The sequence below is a fragment of the Nilaparvata lugens genome, chromosome 4 (genome assembly GCF_014356525.2).
Source record: "Nilaparvata lugens isolate BPH chromosome 4, ASM1435652v1, whole genome shotgun sequence".
Lineage (NCBI taxonomy): Eukaryota > Metazoa > Arthropoda > Insecta > Hemiptera > Delphacidae > Nilaparvata > Nilaparvata lugens.
The window spans coordinates 65,072,520-65,089,704 of record NC_052507.1 but is presented as its reverse complement, the minus strand read 5'-3'; the positions used below and the strand labels follow the sequence as shown (position 1 = coordinate 65,089,704).

The 17,185-nt window shown below is 34.9% G+C and overlaps 2 protein-coding genes across 3 annotated transcripts in view; one reads left to right on the top strand and one right to left on the bottom strand.

Annotated features, from left to right (window-relative positions):
• Nucleotides 1-554: 554 nt before the first annotated feature.
• LOC120350909 overlaps nt 555-17,185 on the bottom strand; it is a 34,777-nt gene continuing 18,146 nt past the window's right edge. Inside the window, exons 1-4 of one of the 2 annotated variants that reach the window (XM_039426204.1) lie at nt 11,615-11,796; nt 7,504-7,659; nt 6,309-6,485; nt 555-1,275 (exon numbers count right to left, since the gene is read on the bottom strand). In XM_039426204.1, the coding sequence (XP_039282138.1) occupies nt 1,114-1,275; nt 6,309-6,485; nt 7,504-7,659; nt 11,615-11,686 (567 nt within the window). In that variant the 5' untranslated portion in view covers nt 11,687-11,796 and the 3' untranslated portion in view covers nt 555-1,113. Of the gene's footprint in view, nt 1,276-6,308; nt 6,486-7,503; nt 7,660-11,614; nt 11,797-17,185 lie in introns of those variants that run through there. The other variant, XM_039426205.1, reaches the window with a different exon arrangement.
• The window catches only part of LOC120350908, an 11,615-nt gene continuing 11,300 nt past the window's right edge, over nt 16,871-17,185 (top strand). The window contains exon 1 of the mRNA XM_039426203.1: nt 16,871-17,014. Coding sequence (XP_039282137.1) covers nt 16,985-17,014 — 30 coding nt within the window. The 5' untranslated portion in view covers nt 16,871-16,984. The remainder of the gene's footprint in view (nt 17,015-17,185) is intronic.

Here is a 17,185-nt window from a genome sequence, read left to right as displayed (position 1 = left end):
TTACTGTATCCAGTAACAGTTGCTAAATCCAACCTGTTCTGATCTGAACAGTTACTGTATCTAGTATCAGTCAGTGGCGGCTGGTGATTGAAAATACTGGGGGTTCCTGTTTTTACAATATAATTTTCAATACCTCAATTGACACGTCTGATGTGGGGGTTGGATTAAGAATTCACCTCCATGTAGAACAAATTTATTTAATTTGTTATTCAATCTTTACACACAATAAAAGCCTATCCAAACGAAACTTTCTCCAAGTGAGACCATGGCATAATTGGCAGCTAGGAATTTTCAACTCTGATAAAGATAAACAATGTATTTTTCACAAAATGATAAATAATTATTCTATTTTTCATGTTTCCTGGACATAAGGAGATTGCATATTATGACACAAAAAAATCCAGGACAGTCCATTTTTATTGGACCTACTTGTTTTGTTTCGAAAATATCAAAACAATTGAACATGATATTTATTATAATGTTATTTTATCATGAAGAATAAATTATAAAGTCATGCTATTGAGGCTGTTATCAAAAGATTATACACTCATGAGAGAGCAGATAGCAGACTTTCACATTCATCAGAATCTGGTACGGGGTAATTTCACATCTAGACTGGTATGGACTGCTAGCGCCTCAAGCGGATAGTTGCAGAAAAATTGCCACCACATTGGTTTTATGGGCTCGAGTAGAAAAATATATCACACTACTAATATACATAGTAGTAGTGCGCGTGCATGAGTTTGGTTGCAGGAGGATTGCAACCTCCAATGCTATATTCACTGTTCAGTTCTACCACAGCGTTTGATTTCGCGTGAACTGTGTTCACGTTCTACAGTTTGCTGCTCTTATTATAGGATTATGATGAAATTGTGAAGCTTATATCAGTAATTGAGATGATAAAAGAGCTCATTTATGAATTCAGTCACTTAATTTATTCCTAAAAAATAATCCATTGATTATAATCAAAATGAAGGTGGTTATGCAACCGTGCAACCTTAACACGAGACGCCACTGGTGACAGTTACTAAATCTAACCTGTTCTGATCTTCACAGTTACTGTATCTGATACAGTTTGCTGGATCTAATCTGGTTTCTTAGTCTATGGTTTTACTAATATCGCCTTATTATTTTCAGGACCACCCTTACGCAGCCTAGTAACTTATTCTTAGCAGAGAACAGGGAGTCTGTAATGCGGTATTTACCGTAAATTAGAATTTGAAATGGTTCCAAGAAACTGTTTGATACAACAACGTCGTCCACTAGATAGTTGTTCTGTAAATTTGAAAAAATAAATAAAATATTATTGATTGAAAGAATTATGTATCATTATATTTAAAATACTATCCACAAACACAGACCTATCACAAAGAATTTAAGGTTTGATAGAGAGGGTGTGGATTGAGGAAGAAATACCAGACTCTAGGAATAATGTAATCATAATATGCCCACTATTCAAAAGCGAAAATAATCCGGATTGTGAAAATTACAGAGACATCACGATGTTGTGCATTGTTTACAAAGTGTTCTCCAATGTGTTAAGGCTGTGCAAAGGCTAAAAATAAACTTTCTACTCGTGATATTTTTCCAACTTTTTCGTCATCATCAAGCTATCAGAATGAAAAAGTTTTCTCAGGAAAACATTTTTTTTCGATCATTACTTTTTAAGATATGAGCGCCTGAAGTTTGAATTTTTGGGACATCATTTCAAAATCGGTAAGATATGAATCCATGAGACTTAGAGGATGGATTCTTCATGGTATTGTTGATCTAGTGAAACTAAAATTTTCCGAAAGTATCAATTTTTGAAACGGTGATTCAATTTACTAAGAATAACCAAAAATAACTCAACTAAAAGTTATTTTTGGTTGTTTTCAGGGAATTGAATAACTATCTTAAAATTGATATTTTCAGAAAATTTTTGTTTTACTAGATTAGCAATACCATGAAGAATATATCCTCTGAATCTCATGGATTTATCTCTCACCGAATTTGAAATGTTCTGTCCCAAAAATTTGAACTTTAGGCGCTCATATCTCAAAAAGTAATGATCAGAAAAAAATGTTTTTTTTTTGAGAAAAAGTTTCAATTTTGATAGATTGATGATATACAGATAGAAAAACTTTGAAAAATATCACGAGTAGAAAGTTCATTTTTAGCCTTTGCACAGCCTCAAACAAGAGATTGATTAAATATTCAAATAGAATCATTGGAGAATATCAATGTGGATTCCGGGAAAACAGAGGGACATCTGATCAGATTTTTGTCATGAGACAGATTCTGAGGAGTTCTATGAACACAAGATAGATGTTCATATTGTGTTCATTGACTTCAGAAGAGCATTTGACAGTGTCAAAAGATGACCTCTGTTTAATATTTTGACCAACATGGCGTACGGGCAAAGTTGATCAGAATGATTTGGATCACTTTGAATGACACAAGAGGTATGATAAAGGCGGGAAAAGAGTTAGTCAGGCATTTCAATTCAATGGCGGAGTAAAACAAGGAGATAGCTTGTCGGCGACTCTTTTCAATATTGCTCTGCACAGTGTATTGAAGAATGTAGACAAAGGGGGGCATCCTCTTCCACAAAGCAACCCAAATATGTGCCTATGCTGATGATGTGGGAAAATTAGCTAGAGACACCACAGTACTGAAGGAAACCTCCGGGAAAGTGGAACAAGAGGCAGAAAAGATAGGATTAGAGATTAAAACTGAATACTTGCATGTAGCTGCAACACCTGGAAGAAGAGTTCCAAGGAATTAAGTTATAGACAGGAATGAAATAGAGGGAATAGCATCAAGTCTACATTCAAGTATCTCGGGGCAAAACTTGATAAGGAAAAGAAATGAGTGAGACCATCTGTAAAAGGATTCAAGCTGGAAATAGAGCATTTCACGCAAATGCAAGCGTATTCAGGAGCCGTCCGATTAGCATAAAAATAAAATTATACCTCAGCTCAATACGCACTGTAGTGACCTATGGCTCGGAGACATGGACAGTGGTCCATATGAATAAAGCTGAGCATTTGCTTATACTTCTAAAATATGGAGCATTTGCTTCATTTTCTATGAATAAACGTGAGCAAAACCTTTTGCTCATGCTCATCAAAAAAATAGTTTGAGCATTTGCTCAAAAGTAAAAGCTTTTGCTCTTTTAGAAGAATGTGGTAGGAGAAGGAGAAGAAGAAGAAGAAGAAGAAGAAGAAGAAGAAGAAGAAGAAGAAGAAGAAGAAGAAGAATATTTAAAACACTGTCACAGTTTGCTCTAAATGTGCATTCACTGCATAAGTCTAAAGAACGTTTTTCACTCTTGATAAAACTATTATTCTATAAGGTAATTTTCCATTTCTATAATAAATATTGAAAAAAATTGACAGTGATATGAACGAATTGGCTTCAACGGCATGACACTAATTTCGAGAAGAATATTCTCAAATAAGAAATTCTATAAATTATTATTGATTATTATCAAATCTCATATTTAAATAAAAAACAAGAATATGCTCCCAAATTCTACAAGAAAATTCAATTTTATTTATCTCATATTATTATTCAATTTGGGTATGATTTTAATTCTAAAAACGATTATCTCTGTGTATGAAAAACACGTTTGAAGTGAAAACACTTGTTACTTTTTAGCATTTTCGACCGGTTGTTGGTCAGCTTCATCTGTTGTTGCTCGAAACATTATCACTGCTAAAAAGTAGATCTTACTAAATACAGTAGTGAGTTTTTTCATTCCACTTCAAACGTGTTTTCCAAAGTTTATTCAAAGTATACTAGTGCACCTATCCAAAGTTATTCGAAGTTTATACAAAGTATACCTATTGAATTAATAGTGGAAAAGACTGAACTTACAACAAAGATTCTCTCTCTCTCTCTCTCTCTTCTCTCTCTCTCTCTCTCTCTCTCTCTCTCCTCTCTCTCTCTCTCTCTCTCTCTCTCTCTCTCTCTCTCTCTCTCTCTCTCTCTCTTTGTATTAGCCAGTGAAACTACCCTATGCTGCTGACAATCATGAATTTGTATAATTTTTCTCTGTTAGAAACTCCGTTATTTCATTTTCATTTCATTTATTATATAAAATACTATGAACATAATACAATTATGACATTGGAGGAAAAACTAGGTTGAGCCTGTACTATTTCTCGCCAAAAATTTTGATAAAATGTTAATGTTGTCCAAAAGATAAGGTTATGTAATCACACACTGCTTTGTCACTTGATTTTCGGTCCAAGAATGATGATTTAAAATATTGAGTTTTGAAGGTTGATTTTATACTCTAAATAGATTACAGAATGTATCACAATAAATTAAAAACTTTGGAAATATTGCACTTATTTAAAAAATGTGAATAAAAAATCAAAAACCTACTCACTATTTGTTATTCACAGCTGAAAACATTATACAATCAAAATGAAGTTTCGGTATATACATCTAATTTCACCACATTGCATATCTGTAGAATAGACACGCGATTGTTGAACAATATCGAATTGGAGACAAATTACCCATTTCGCTGCACAAATTACCCATTTCGCTGCACAAATTACCCATTTTGCTGCACAAATTACCCATTTTACTGTGTGCGTCTCGTAGCTTTGCCTCAGTGACTTTTAAACGGTATACATGCAAGGTATGGTTGGCGGGGTGATATTTACGGCTTTGCAAAAACATCAGGCTTCAAAGACCCTAGATTCCTAGATGGAGGAAAGAGCATGGCTGAGTTGTGCTAAAAGGACCTAACTCTAAAAAGCTCTTTGTGTATCTTTTCGGATGCAACACGTTGCTTTTGAGAAGTTGCAAAAGAGCATCTGTTACTAATGGAAAGATATGTTGAAGCTCCTTGTGTATCTTTTCGGATGCAACACGTCGCTTTTGAGAAGATACAAAAGTTGCCTGAAGAAAGATAGATCTTCAAAAAGCTCTTTGTGTATCTTTTCGGATGCAACACGTTGCTTTTGAGAAGTTGCAAAAGAGCATCTGTTGCTTATGTAAAGATACATTGAAGCTCCTTGTGTATCTTTCCGGATCCAACACGTTGCTTTCGAGAAGATACAAAAGAGCATTTGTTGCTAATGAAAAGATACATTTTTCAAAATGTTCTATGCTTTTGAAAGGGTAGTATTGTAGTCTACTGGCCCTCTGCCGATAGGCAAAGCTACAGGACCTGGACTATGAATTCTATTTAAGAATTAAAAATCTGGTGTGGTACACTCACACAACTTTCCTTGCTCATTGAACTGGGAGCCTCATTCTTAAACGACGATAATTTAGAGAAATAACATAATGACGATTGGCGGCAACATAATTATTTGAAACTACGATCAGACTACTGTATATGTGTGTATATGATTGTTTTCAGAGTACTTTTTCCTTTGTGTAAATTGTGAAATCCGATGATTTTTTAAAAGTCGTCGAAACAGCTGTTCTACAGATGAAATATCTCGACTATGTGTTATTTTTATAGACTGCTCTACCTACCTACCTCATGTACGAGAAGGAGGTTACAAAGACCATTTCTCAAGAATGGGGCGATCCCCCCATTAGTTTCCCAGAAAGGAGACTCATGCCAGTTCATGGAGCTGATAAATAACTATACAGAGTATGAATTTGAAATAAATCAGTCGAGTAATTTTTGAGAAAATCGTGAAAAACATGGTTTTTCAGTAATTATCCGCCATTTTTCTCGAGAATATTACGCAGCTCCTGCAATTTTCCTGAAAATGAGACTCATGTCAGTTGAGAGGGCTTATAAATAGCTATCCACGGTATAAATTTGAAGAAAATCGTTAGAGCCGTTTTCGAGAAAACCGTGAAAAACATGGTTTTTTAGTAATTATCCGCCATCTTGAATTGAATTTTATTGAATTTCTTATTGTCGGGTCCTCATGGTATAATAAGGACCTTAGTTTGAAATTTCAAGTCAATCGGTTAATTAGGAATGGAGTTATCGTGTTCACAGACATACACACATACACACATACACACACACACACAGACCAACACCCAAAAATCATGTTTTTGGACTCAGGGGACCTTGAAACGTATAGAAAACTTGAAATTGGGGTACCTTGATTTTTTTTGGAAAGCAATACTTTCCTTACCTATGGTAGTAGGGCAAGGAAAGTAAAAAAGGTTTTAATTCTGCAATTCCTTTTTTGAGCTCATGAGAGAATTCCTGGATTGAAGAAGTGGGAGAGTGAGTGAGAGAGTGTGCGACAGGGAGGGTAGTCAGAGGGAGAGATAAATATATAAACAACTATTATTGTTGTAATTATTATTGAGTTAGAATAAGATTTACTCACAGCAGGTATGTGACAGTTGGTTCTGTTGATGGGAAATCCGGCTTTGGCTATAAAATTATCTAATCTTCTTGTACCAAAAATGTTGGATAAAGCCTTACAAATATTCCCATTGATGTCAAAATTATAGAGATTGGAACGCCAGCCTCCATTCCCCCAACTCTCGGTTTCAACACGCATCTGGAAAACGAAAATTGAGATATGTCTTAAATAAATTATTTGAAGGGATTGAAAATCTTGAAAAAACGTTTATGTCATTGACAATAATTTTCAAATCGTCAGCAAGAATTCAAGCTCCTGTAATGTAAATCTATTTTCAGTTAAAATAATACTCCCAAGCTACTAGAACTTGTTTTTGGAGGAAATTTTGTAATATTATGTTCTCGTATCTTTCTGCAATGTGATTTCAACTTGGACTCACTATAGGTTAGTCTCTTTAGAAATATTTCGAGAATCCAAAGCAGACCTATTATGTTAATCGCTTGAACACCATATTATCATCATAATTATTATAATTTTCCCAAATAATATACTGGTATGTTCGTTTCTAACGGAGGAAGGCACAACTGACTCAAAACGCAGAACAATAATGCTAATGTAAGCCACGCCCCAAATTCAATGAGCAGCCTCATTCGACAATAACTTCATGTGACTTCTCAAGCTGCTTACTTTCTATTGGTTGTGCGCTGTGAAGGTAGAATGGCGACTAATCAACTCATTGACCAATCAGACAGTTCCTTGGTTTTGGAGGCGTGAACTACTAATATTCAGCCACTCCTTAATTGATTTCATTTTATTGCCCTGGTTAGTGTATTTACCAAGAAGAATACTATAAAAAGGTTATTTATTTAATACAGGAACGAACTCCATGGTTTTGAAGGCGTAGACATCCAAATCAGTCAATCTGATTTAGACAGTCCTCCAAAGCAAAACAGAAAATGTTAAAATAAGTTGTTTTTCATAGAGGATTTTCATTAGTATTTTTATTTTTTGTATTTTTAGCCGGTGCAATGTTTTGTAATAATACTTTGTGCGAAATAAATTAATTTTTGAATTGAAAAAAATCATACCCTAATTACATGCTATTGTTATTACACTGATAAAGTATACGGCATCAGTTTTATGTATGCATTTAAGATAATTCATCAATGAAAGGATTTTATTTGAATCCAAGAAATTAAAGAGAAACTGAACAAACCTTTATGTTTTCATCAAAGTCTCTTTTGAAGGAGAAATTTCCGTAGAGAATAACGGTAGTTCGGTTCATTTTTCTCAAGTGTAGATCGATGATCATTTCTCTCGAACCTTCTCGGGAGCATCTCTCAAAAGCGTCAAATGTGATCCAATAGGGACCCTGTTAATTATTATTATTATTATAATCTTATTAACTTATAAGTATTTTTTCTCTAATGAGTTGGAACTAGTTGTGATTTGATAAAAAAATACCACATCTCACAAAACATAACTATAATGATAAAAATCTGGTGTGGCGCAATCACACAACTTTCCTTGACATTAAGAAAATTGATCACCTGACGCTAGTGTTCACGCGCATCTCAAGTCTACTATTCTAAGATCTGAGCCAGCTGGTGACAGGACAATAGCGCTGCAGACACACGAAGTCTTCTATCTCTTCATCGTGAATGATTTAATAGAATCAACAGTTGCCAATAGTTTGCAATTTAAGAATCACATTTTCTCGAATTTCAAGCCTATTTTCAATTTTAGGTGAAAATGTTACAGAAAATTAATTGTAGAGATTTTCATGCTCAATCTTTTCCACTTGGAATTTTTTGTTTAAATTCTATCTGAAGCCTGATAATTGGGAATCTAAAATCAAACTTTGCATAGATGGGGCGGAGCTCCTGGAATTTTTACAGATATGGGACTTGTGGTAGTTGATAGAGCGCTTATCAATGACTATTCTAGGCATAAATTTGATCAAAATCGTTGGAGCCGTTTTCGAGAGAACCGCGAAAAACCCTGTTTTTGACAACAATTTCGCTATTTTATCCGCCATCTTGAATTGCATGAGATCGAAATTGTTCGTGTCGAATCTTTATATTGTAAGGACTTTAAGTTCCAAATTTCAAGTCATGACTCAGGGAGATGAGATATCGTGTACACAGACGCACATACACTCATACACACACACACACACACACACACACACACACACACACACACACACACACACACACACACACACACACACACACAAAAACACACACACACACACACACACACACACACACACACACACACACACACATACAGACCAATATCCAAAAACCACTTTTTGACTCAGGGGACCTAGGAACGTATAGAAGTTTAGGAATTGGGGTACCTACCTTAATTTTTTTTCGGAAAGCAATACTTTCCTTACCTATGGTAATAGGGCAAGGAAAGTAACAAGTGAGTATATTGTACAAGTGTGTTTTGTATTTTCTTTTCAAGTCCTTTTTTGTCTTGAACTTATATTGCCTTTAACTTAAAATCATGTTGACAATTCCATTAATTATCTTGATCCTCTTATGTTTAATTATTGTCTCAACATGATGTTATGATTGACTTGATGAAGCTTAGTCAAATCATTGGAAACTAGAAAGTGACCCGTGCTCTGCAAGGTCTGTTTAGAGCACAAAATAGATTGATTCAGTTTATAGTTACATGCTGACATTGAAAGTATCACTCAGCAAGTGGAAGCTTGACAAATTGAAAACTTGATGAACTGGAACTTGACGTACTGGAGATGCAGATTAAAGAGTAGATGCAAATACTTTACGAACTTAAAACTTGACGAACTGGAAATAGAACTATAACCATCCTCCGTAAATCAAGTATCTTTTGCGAAATTTCAAGTTAATCACTCTAGTACCTATACTCTGTCCAGACTGCCATGATCGCTGAAAGATTAAGCCGACCCTCGCTCCCCCACGCGCAGGCACACACGCCAGGCCTACCTGCGCCATTGATATACTTCGTAGTATACAGGTAGACAGACCGTCCCTTTACTCACACACACACACAAAAGGAGACTGCGCTTGTGTGTATGTGAATAGTAGGAGGGTCGGCCTAATCCTTCAGAGCTCATACCAATTTGGACAGAGTATAGTTCAGACGTGATGATGCGTCATTCGTGAAGTGCCTAAACATCGATATATTGAAAATGTATCTTTTCATCAACTTTAGTAGACAGTTGTCTACTAACATTGTCGTTCCATAAGCTGAGCCATGATTGTAGTTTGGAGTTCTTGATAGAAAACACTTTTTTTACATTTTTCTTTTTTAATTTGATGATAAAATTGCAACAAATATTTGAAAAGAATTTATTTCTATAATCACGAAAAGTGAGAAATGAAGCTTGTAGGAAATCAGCATTATGGTAGTCTATTTTGTTAATTTCAACACACCGATTTTTCGCCAACACGACAACACAGAATGTTCTCTGATGGGTTGATTGGATTGGCGTATCGACGGCAGCCAGACCTGATACAGCGCTCACACTCACATTCCGGGATGACACGTCACGTCACGGTACGATAGGACAGGAAGCTCTACGTTTATTTAGGATTTTTTCTAGACTTTTTAAATTGATCAATTATTATTAATTTTTGAGAAAACATGACAACAGGTCAATGTAACTTACTGAGCGCGAGGTCTACTGTTCACAAACTACTATTTAGATTATCGAAGTTACTTTTCGTGTGTAATTCCAACGTCACGTCTGAAACTGAGTTGTCACCTGTGAGCTGAGAAAACCGTAAATTATGCTGAAAATGAACTGACTGCTGAATCATCAGTTCATTGAGAGTTCAAGGCCAAAGCAATAATACTTACTTCGAACAGTGGAGGCAAAATAATTACACATTAAACCTCCAAAACGAGGAGGTTTTGTGTACATTTTCAATTTACTATCCGGGAGGAATGGGATTTTATAGATGAATAAATATTTTTTTCGAAAGATGGAGTGGCCGTATCCATGTGATTGTGCTGGGGTCGAAAACGTTTGCCCCAGTCGAGATTCGAACTCGGGTTCTCTGATTGTCAGACCAGTGCGTAGTCACTTACTCCAAGTATATTGTATATTGTACAAGTGTGTTTTGTATTTTCTTTTCAAGTCCTTTTTTGTCTTGAACTTATATTGCCTTTAACTTAAAATCATGTTGACAATTCCATTAATTATCTTGATCCTCTTATGTTTAATTATTGTCTCAACATGATGTTATGATTGAGCTTGATGAAGCTTAGTCAAATCATTGGAAACTAGAAAGTGACCCGTGCTCTGCAAGGTCTGTTTAGAGCACAAAATAGATTGAATTCAGTTTTATAGTTACATGCTGACATTGAAAGTATCACTCAGCAAGTGGAAGCTTGACGAATTGAAAACTTGATGACTGGAACTTGACGTACTGGAGATGCAGATTAAAGACTAGATGCAGAAACTTTACGAACTGAAAACTTGACGAACTGGATATAGAATTAACCATCCTCCATAATCAAGTATTTTTTGGCGAATTTCAAGTTAATCACTCTAGTACCTATACTCTGTCCAGACTGCCATGATCGCTGAAAGATTAAGCCGACCCTCGCTCCCCCACGCGCAGGCACACACGCCAGCCTAACTGCGCCATTGATATACTTCGTAGTATACAGGTAGACAGACAGTCCCTTTACTCACACACACACACAAAAGGAGACTGCGCTTGTGTGTATGTGAGTAGTAGGAGGGTCGGCCTAATCCTTCAGAGCTCATACCAATTTGGACAGAGTATAGTTCAGACGTGATGATGCGTCATTCGTGAAGTGCCTATCCCGTATATTTATCTATAAGTCAATTTTTGTATAAGTCAATTTTTTTATAAACAATAACGGAACATTGAAACTAACAAGTGTTCGGACAAGTTCATTGAATATAACATAATAATTTTGCAAATTTCATAAATTGTTAAAAAATGTTATTGGAGTTTGTTAAAAAATGTTATTGGAGTTTTATTTCATGACTGATATTTTCTGTTATTTATCTGTGACGTTCTTCAACTGTTTTACATTGTTTTGCTATACTTTTGTAGGAAATAAAATATGATTACTATTTTTATGAAAAATATTTTTTGTCTTAATAACTAAATAGCCGGAGATCAATTCTGCTCTCAAAACTAGAATAGTTGCAATTCAAAGCAGAGACTCATTCCTCTTTTCTAGATCAGAGGCTTAGAATTATTATTAGATTATTATTACAAGAACATTTAGATTATGAAAAATTGCAGATTAACTACTCGAATATTTATTGATACCCAGAATACACTCACCGCTGGAGCTACAAGCAATGAAGAACAAACAAGAAGTGGCAGAGAAACAAATAAACAAAGTTGACCGTTCATATTGGATCAGTCTGCTTCAACAGTGCCTTTTCAAAGTCAGGTTTCAAATAGATGACTTCAAAGCACAATGCTGATGAAAGCAAGGCTTTTTGTGATGAATAGTTCACAATGGAATTGCAATATCCGTTGGTATAATTTGAAAGAGCGTATTATGATTCATATATAACTACACATAATAATCACCTGCAAAGAATATTGAGAAAGCTCACAAATGATTATTATCTGCTGTTATATATAGATCATAATGAGCTCTTTCAACTCTTGCAAGTGATTATCATGTTAGTTATAGATATGGATCATAATAAGCTCTTTCAAATTGCACCAACGGATTCCAAGTTGAAATATTCATCACGAGAAGCCTTGCTCTTATCAGCCTCTGATTTGAAGTCCTCTATTTGAAACCTGTCTTTGAAAATGTATTGTTGAAGCGAATCATCCAATATGAACGGTCAACTTTGTTTATTTGTTTCTCTGCCACTTCTTGTTTGTTCTTCATTGCTTGTAGCTCCAGCGGTGAGTGTATTTTGGGTATCAATAAATATGGTAATTAATCTGACATTACTCATAATCTAAATGTTCTCATCTATGATATATGAAGAATATCTATTATGATTGAAATCGACAGGGACCCTATTGGTTGTCACTTGACGCTTTTGAGAGATGCCCCCGAGAAGGATCGAAAGAAATGATCTTCGATCTACACTTGAGAAAAATGAACCGAACTACCGTTATTCTATATGGGAATTTCACCTTCAAAAGAGACATTGATGAAAACATGAAGGTTAGTTGAACGAGCGTTAGCGGAGTTCTTACTTTTGACTCACTGAAGGTCAAAGTCGTTTTCTGTCTGTTTGTATGTTCGACAAGAACTTACAATCAGCTCCAATTTTGGACACAAATTCTTCGAACCTTTTCACAGGTCAAGTTTGTTGGACAGCAAAATTGACTCACTCCTTCGTCCTTCTTCAGGATATAAAAATAATAACTTTGTTGTAGTTCAGATTAAATGTTTATTTTTATAACATGTGTTACTTATAGCACATAATAAAAATAACATTTAAATTGCATAAGAAAACAAATTGTTTGATTTTATTATTCAGTCAGCTGGAATTATTGCATGCTATCCTATTATATTAAGCGAGCAATTTCTGTATTATTTATATATCTGGTTATTTATGTTTTACGGATCTCGAAAACGGCTCTAACGAATTTCACGAAAGTTTGAACATAATAGGATTATGATATAAAGATTCGATTCATCTAGGTCTCCATCCTTGGAAAAAATCGTGGAACGACATTAAAAGGATAATTCATCCTTGGAAACAGATGATAATTTCGTCGTCTCTCGATAACAGAAGATGCGTGTGCCTGTGGAGAGAGAGACAAAATTATTTCCAGCTGTGTAATCATAATCAATCAGCGAGAAATTTCATCTAGCTAGACAATTTAATCAATTTGATCAACATAAACTGATTTGTTGACGTGACAAGATTCCTTCTAAGCTAGAGTATATCATAATTTTCAAAGTTGATCATTATTTGACAATTTCATGATTAGTGAGTGTTATTTTGTTATTCAATTTGGTTTGTATATATCTAAATATACATTTTTGTTTTCAAATGTTTGAACAGAAATTGAACCTGAATTCAAGTGTATGGAACATAGCCTACTTCTGGACTATTTATAGTGTATAAATCAAAATTCGGGAAAGAAACAGTTTTGGGCTGTGCCTGTTAGTACTTCCCCAATCATTTTAAAGAATTGTGTTTGGGTTATCAAAAGTCAATAAATAAATCATGAGCGAAGCTCGGTGCCCCGATATTTTCTTCAATTTTTCCATTAATTTAAAAGCTGGTGCTGTTTGGGAGATATCACACAGACAGACAGACAGGAAGACTTTATGCGCCGACACATGATTTCAGCTGAATAATACACAACGATTTCCCCTAAAATATAATTGATCCAACTTATAATTCTCATATTTCAGATGCGGCTTGAAGTCAGTAGTTGGGGAAATGGAGGCTGGCGTCCCAATATCTATGTCAATGACATTGAGAAAAATATTTGTAAGACTTTCTACAATTATTTGGAATCAGAAAAGTCAACTATTTCATAGCCAAGGTTGGTTTTCCCATGAACAACCACTTGCTACGTACCTGCTGTAAGTGAATCTCATTTAAACTTACGAAAAAGTAACAGTTGCACAAATCCGGTTGAATTTCAACCGTGATCAATTCCACGAGGACCAATATTAAAGAAGGCTTTTTTGAAATCACTGTAAAATTTAACCGGCTTTTGTGCAACCGGGCCTGAGAGTTGTTCTTATATCATCCATCTCAAGAATCAAGAATGTTTTATTGTCACAAACAAATAATTGCATTGACAAAAGTCACTTCATAAGGATACAGTGACATTGATACTTTGTTTACAAGTACACGTTATATATTTTTTAGTATTACAAATTAATATACAAATGGGATACTTAAATAATTTATCTACGGATAACAGCATTTCCTCAATTGAATAAAATGATCTATTCTTCAACCATTCTTTTATAGCTCTCTTAAAATTATCAAGATCATAATTCCGTACTTTCAGTGATAACCTGTTGAAATTTTCACTCCTATATAGCAGTACATTTTTTGTGTTTGGCAAGCCTAGCACGCCCCACATCAACTGACTATCTGACCGAGTGTTATGCTCATGAATGCTTCACTTCAAATTGAAAAGATTGGAGTTTCTTTAAAAATATAAACAATCCATAATGTAAATACAAGGAAGTGGCAATATACCATTGTCTAAGAAAAAGGCTTACAGGACTCCCTCTGTCTCTCATGCCAGAATAAATATAGCACGCATAGCTCTTTTTTGACACAGAAACCCTCTTTTTCCTCCACTACTGTCTAAAGTACTTACTTTACTCCCTGAAACATATACTAAAGTGTCACTTTTTCGCTCTCGGTAGTAAAAAACAGAAAACTCCCTAGGGAGAAAAGTGACTCCATTTAATAACATGGGAAGCATCTCTATTTTAAAAACTTACATGGTAATAGTTTAGAAGGTCTAAGCTCAGATGAGAAAGCATAATAGAGGTGTCTGTCATTGAGTCAACTGAATTCAATCAGGAATTTGATCAACTCACGAAATATATTTGTATGATATTATATTCTTAATATTAGTAGACAATAAAAATTTATACAATTTTTTAAATATTTCATTCTATTCAAAATACAAGCCAACAAATATTTTTGATCTGTATTCAAATCTGAACCGCGTGATCTGGAGTCAGACATTTTGGTAGCTGCCCAGCTGATATAATGTGTTACAACTTTCACCGATAGATAGCGCAATCGGCAGTGCCAATCAACGACCGGTTTTTTAGGTTTTAGATTTTAGGTTATGCTGTTAGAAACATTTTTATCAATACGTAAGTTATTAAAATGATTTTATTTGCAGTTTCTATAAAAAAATGTAGATGGAGGAAAAATGTTGTGTACATCACGAGTGAATATACTTTTTCTCCCTCAGGAAAATTGTTGCCCTCGGCTTCGCCTCGGGCTTCAAACTTTGCCCACAGGGAGAAAAAGTTACTTTTCACTCTACATATACAAATAACTATTGCACCACTAGAATTCCCCGCAGCAATGTACTATATTGAAGGTGAGAGTGGAACAGTGCGAAATATGCGTTTAGGGTGAGACTAATGCTAGAACAAGATTTCAACTTCCTTAATAGAAATACAACTCTAGATAATCGGTACAAAGTGCATCTGTATGACTTTTCAAGTAAGTTTCGAATCAAAATTTATTCCTAGAAGTTTAACAACTTTTTTGACACTTCACACTAGAGCTAAACGTTTAGTTTCATATTGAATGAAAATACTAAGAAATTGTCAAAAAGCCACTGATTTATTGATAATTGGCAAGACCGTTTCGGTTATTACACCATTGTCAATCTCTGATAACTAAAACTAAATACAAGAGCAGCAGAATTTATACTAGTAGGCGAGTACTGCTATTGTCGAGGGCATGAACGCCTGCCATTGGCCTAGCTAGAGAGTCTCCTCCCACTCCACGGTGTGACAAAATGGCGGGAAAGAAACAGTTTTGGGCTGTGCCTGTTAGTACTTCCCCAATCATTTTAAAGGATTGTGTTTGGTTTATCAAAAGTCAATGAATAAATTACGAGCGAAGCTAGGTGCCCCGATATTTTCTCTAATTTTTTCATTCATTTAAAAAGCTGGTGCTATTTGGGAGATATCACACAGACAGACAGACAGAAAGAATTTATGCGCCGACACATGATTTCAGCTGAATAATACACAACGATTTCCCCTCAAATATTAATGATCCAACCTATAATTTTCATATTTCAGATGCGGCTTGAAGTCAGTGTTTGGGGAAATGGAGGCTGGCGTCCCAATATCTATGTCAATGACATTGAGAAAAATATTTGTAAGACTTTCTACAATTATTTTGGTATCAGAAAAGTAAACTATTTCATAGCCAAGGTTGGTTTTCCCATGAACAGAACCACTTGCTACGTACCTGCTGTAAGTGAATCTCATTTAAACTTAACAAAAAAGTAACAGTTGCACAAAATCTGGTTAAATTTCAACCGTGATCAATTCCACGAGGACCAAACAAAGAAGGCTTTTTTGAAATCACGGTTAAAATTTAACCGGCTTTTGTGCAACCGGGCCTGAGAGTTGTTCTTATATTTATCCATCTCAAGAATCAAGAATGTTTTATTGTCACAAACAAAATAATTGCATTGACAAAAGTCACTTCATAAGGATACAGTGACATTGATACTTTGTTTACAAGTACACGTTATATATATTTAATATTACAAATTAATATACAAATGAGATACTTAAATATTATCTACGATTAACAGCATTTCCTCGCTTGGATAAAATGATCTATTCTTCAACCATCCTTCAATTGCTCTCTTAAAACTATCATGATCATAATTCCGTACTTTCAGTGATAACCTGTTGAAAATTTTCACTCCTATATAGCAGTACATTTTCTGTGTTTTGGCAAGCCTAGCACGCCCCAGATCAAACTGACTACCTGACCGAGTGTTATGATCATGAATGTTTCCCCTCAAATATTAATGATCCAACCTATAATTTTCATATTTCAGATGCGGCTTGAAGTCAGTGTTTGGGGAAATGGAGGCTGGCGTCCCAATATCTATGTCAATGACATTGAGAAAAATATTTGTAAGACTTTCTACAATTATTTTGGTATCAGAAAAGTAAACTATTTCATAGCCAAGGTTGGTTTTCCCATGAACAGAACCACTTGCTACGTACCTGCTGTAAGTGAATCTCATTTAAACTTAACAAAAAAGTAACAGTTGCACAAAATCTGGTTAAATTTCAACCGTGATCAATTCCACGAGGACCAAACAAAGAAGGCTTTTTTGAAATCACGGTTAAAATTTAACCGGCTTTTGTGCAACCGGGCCTGAGAGTTGTTCTTATATTTA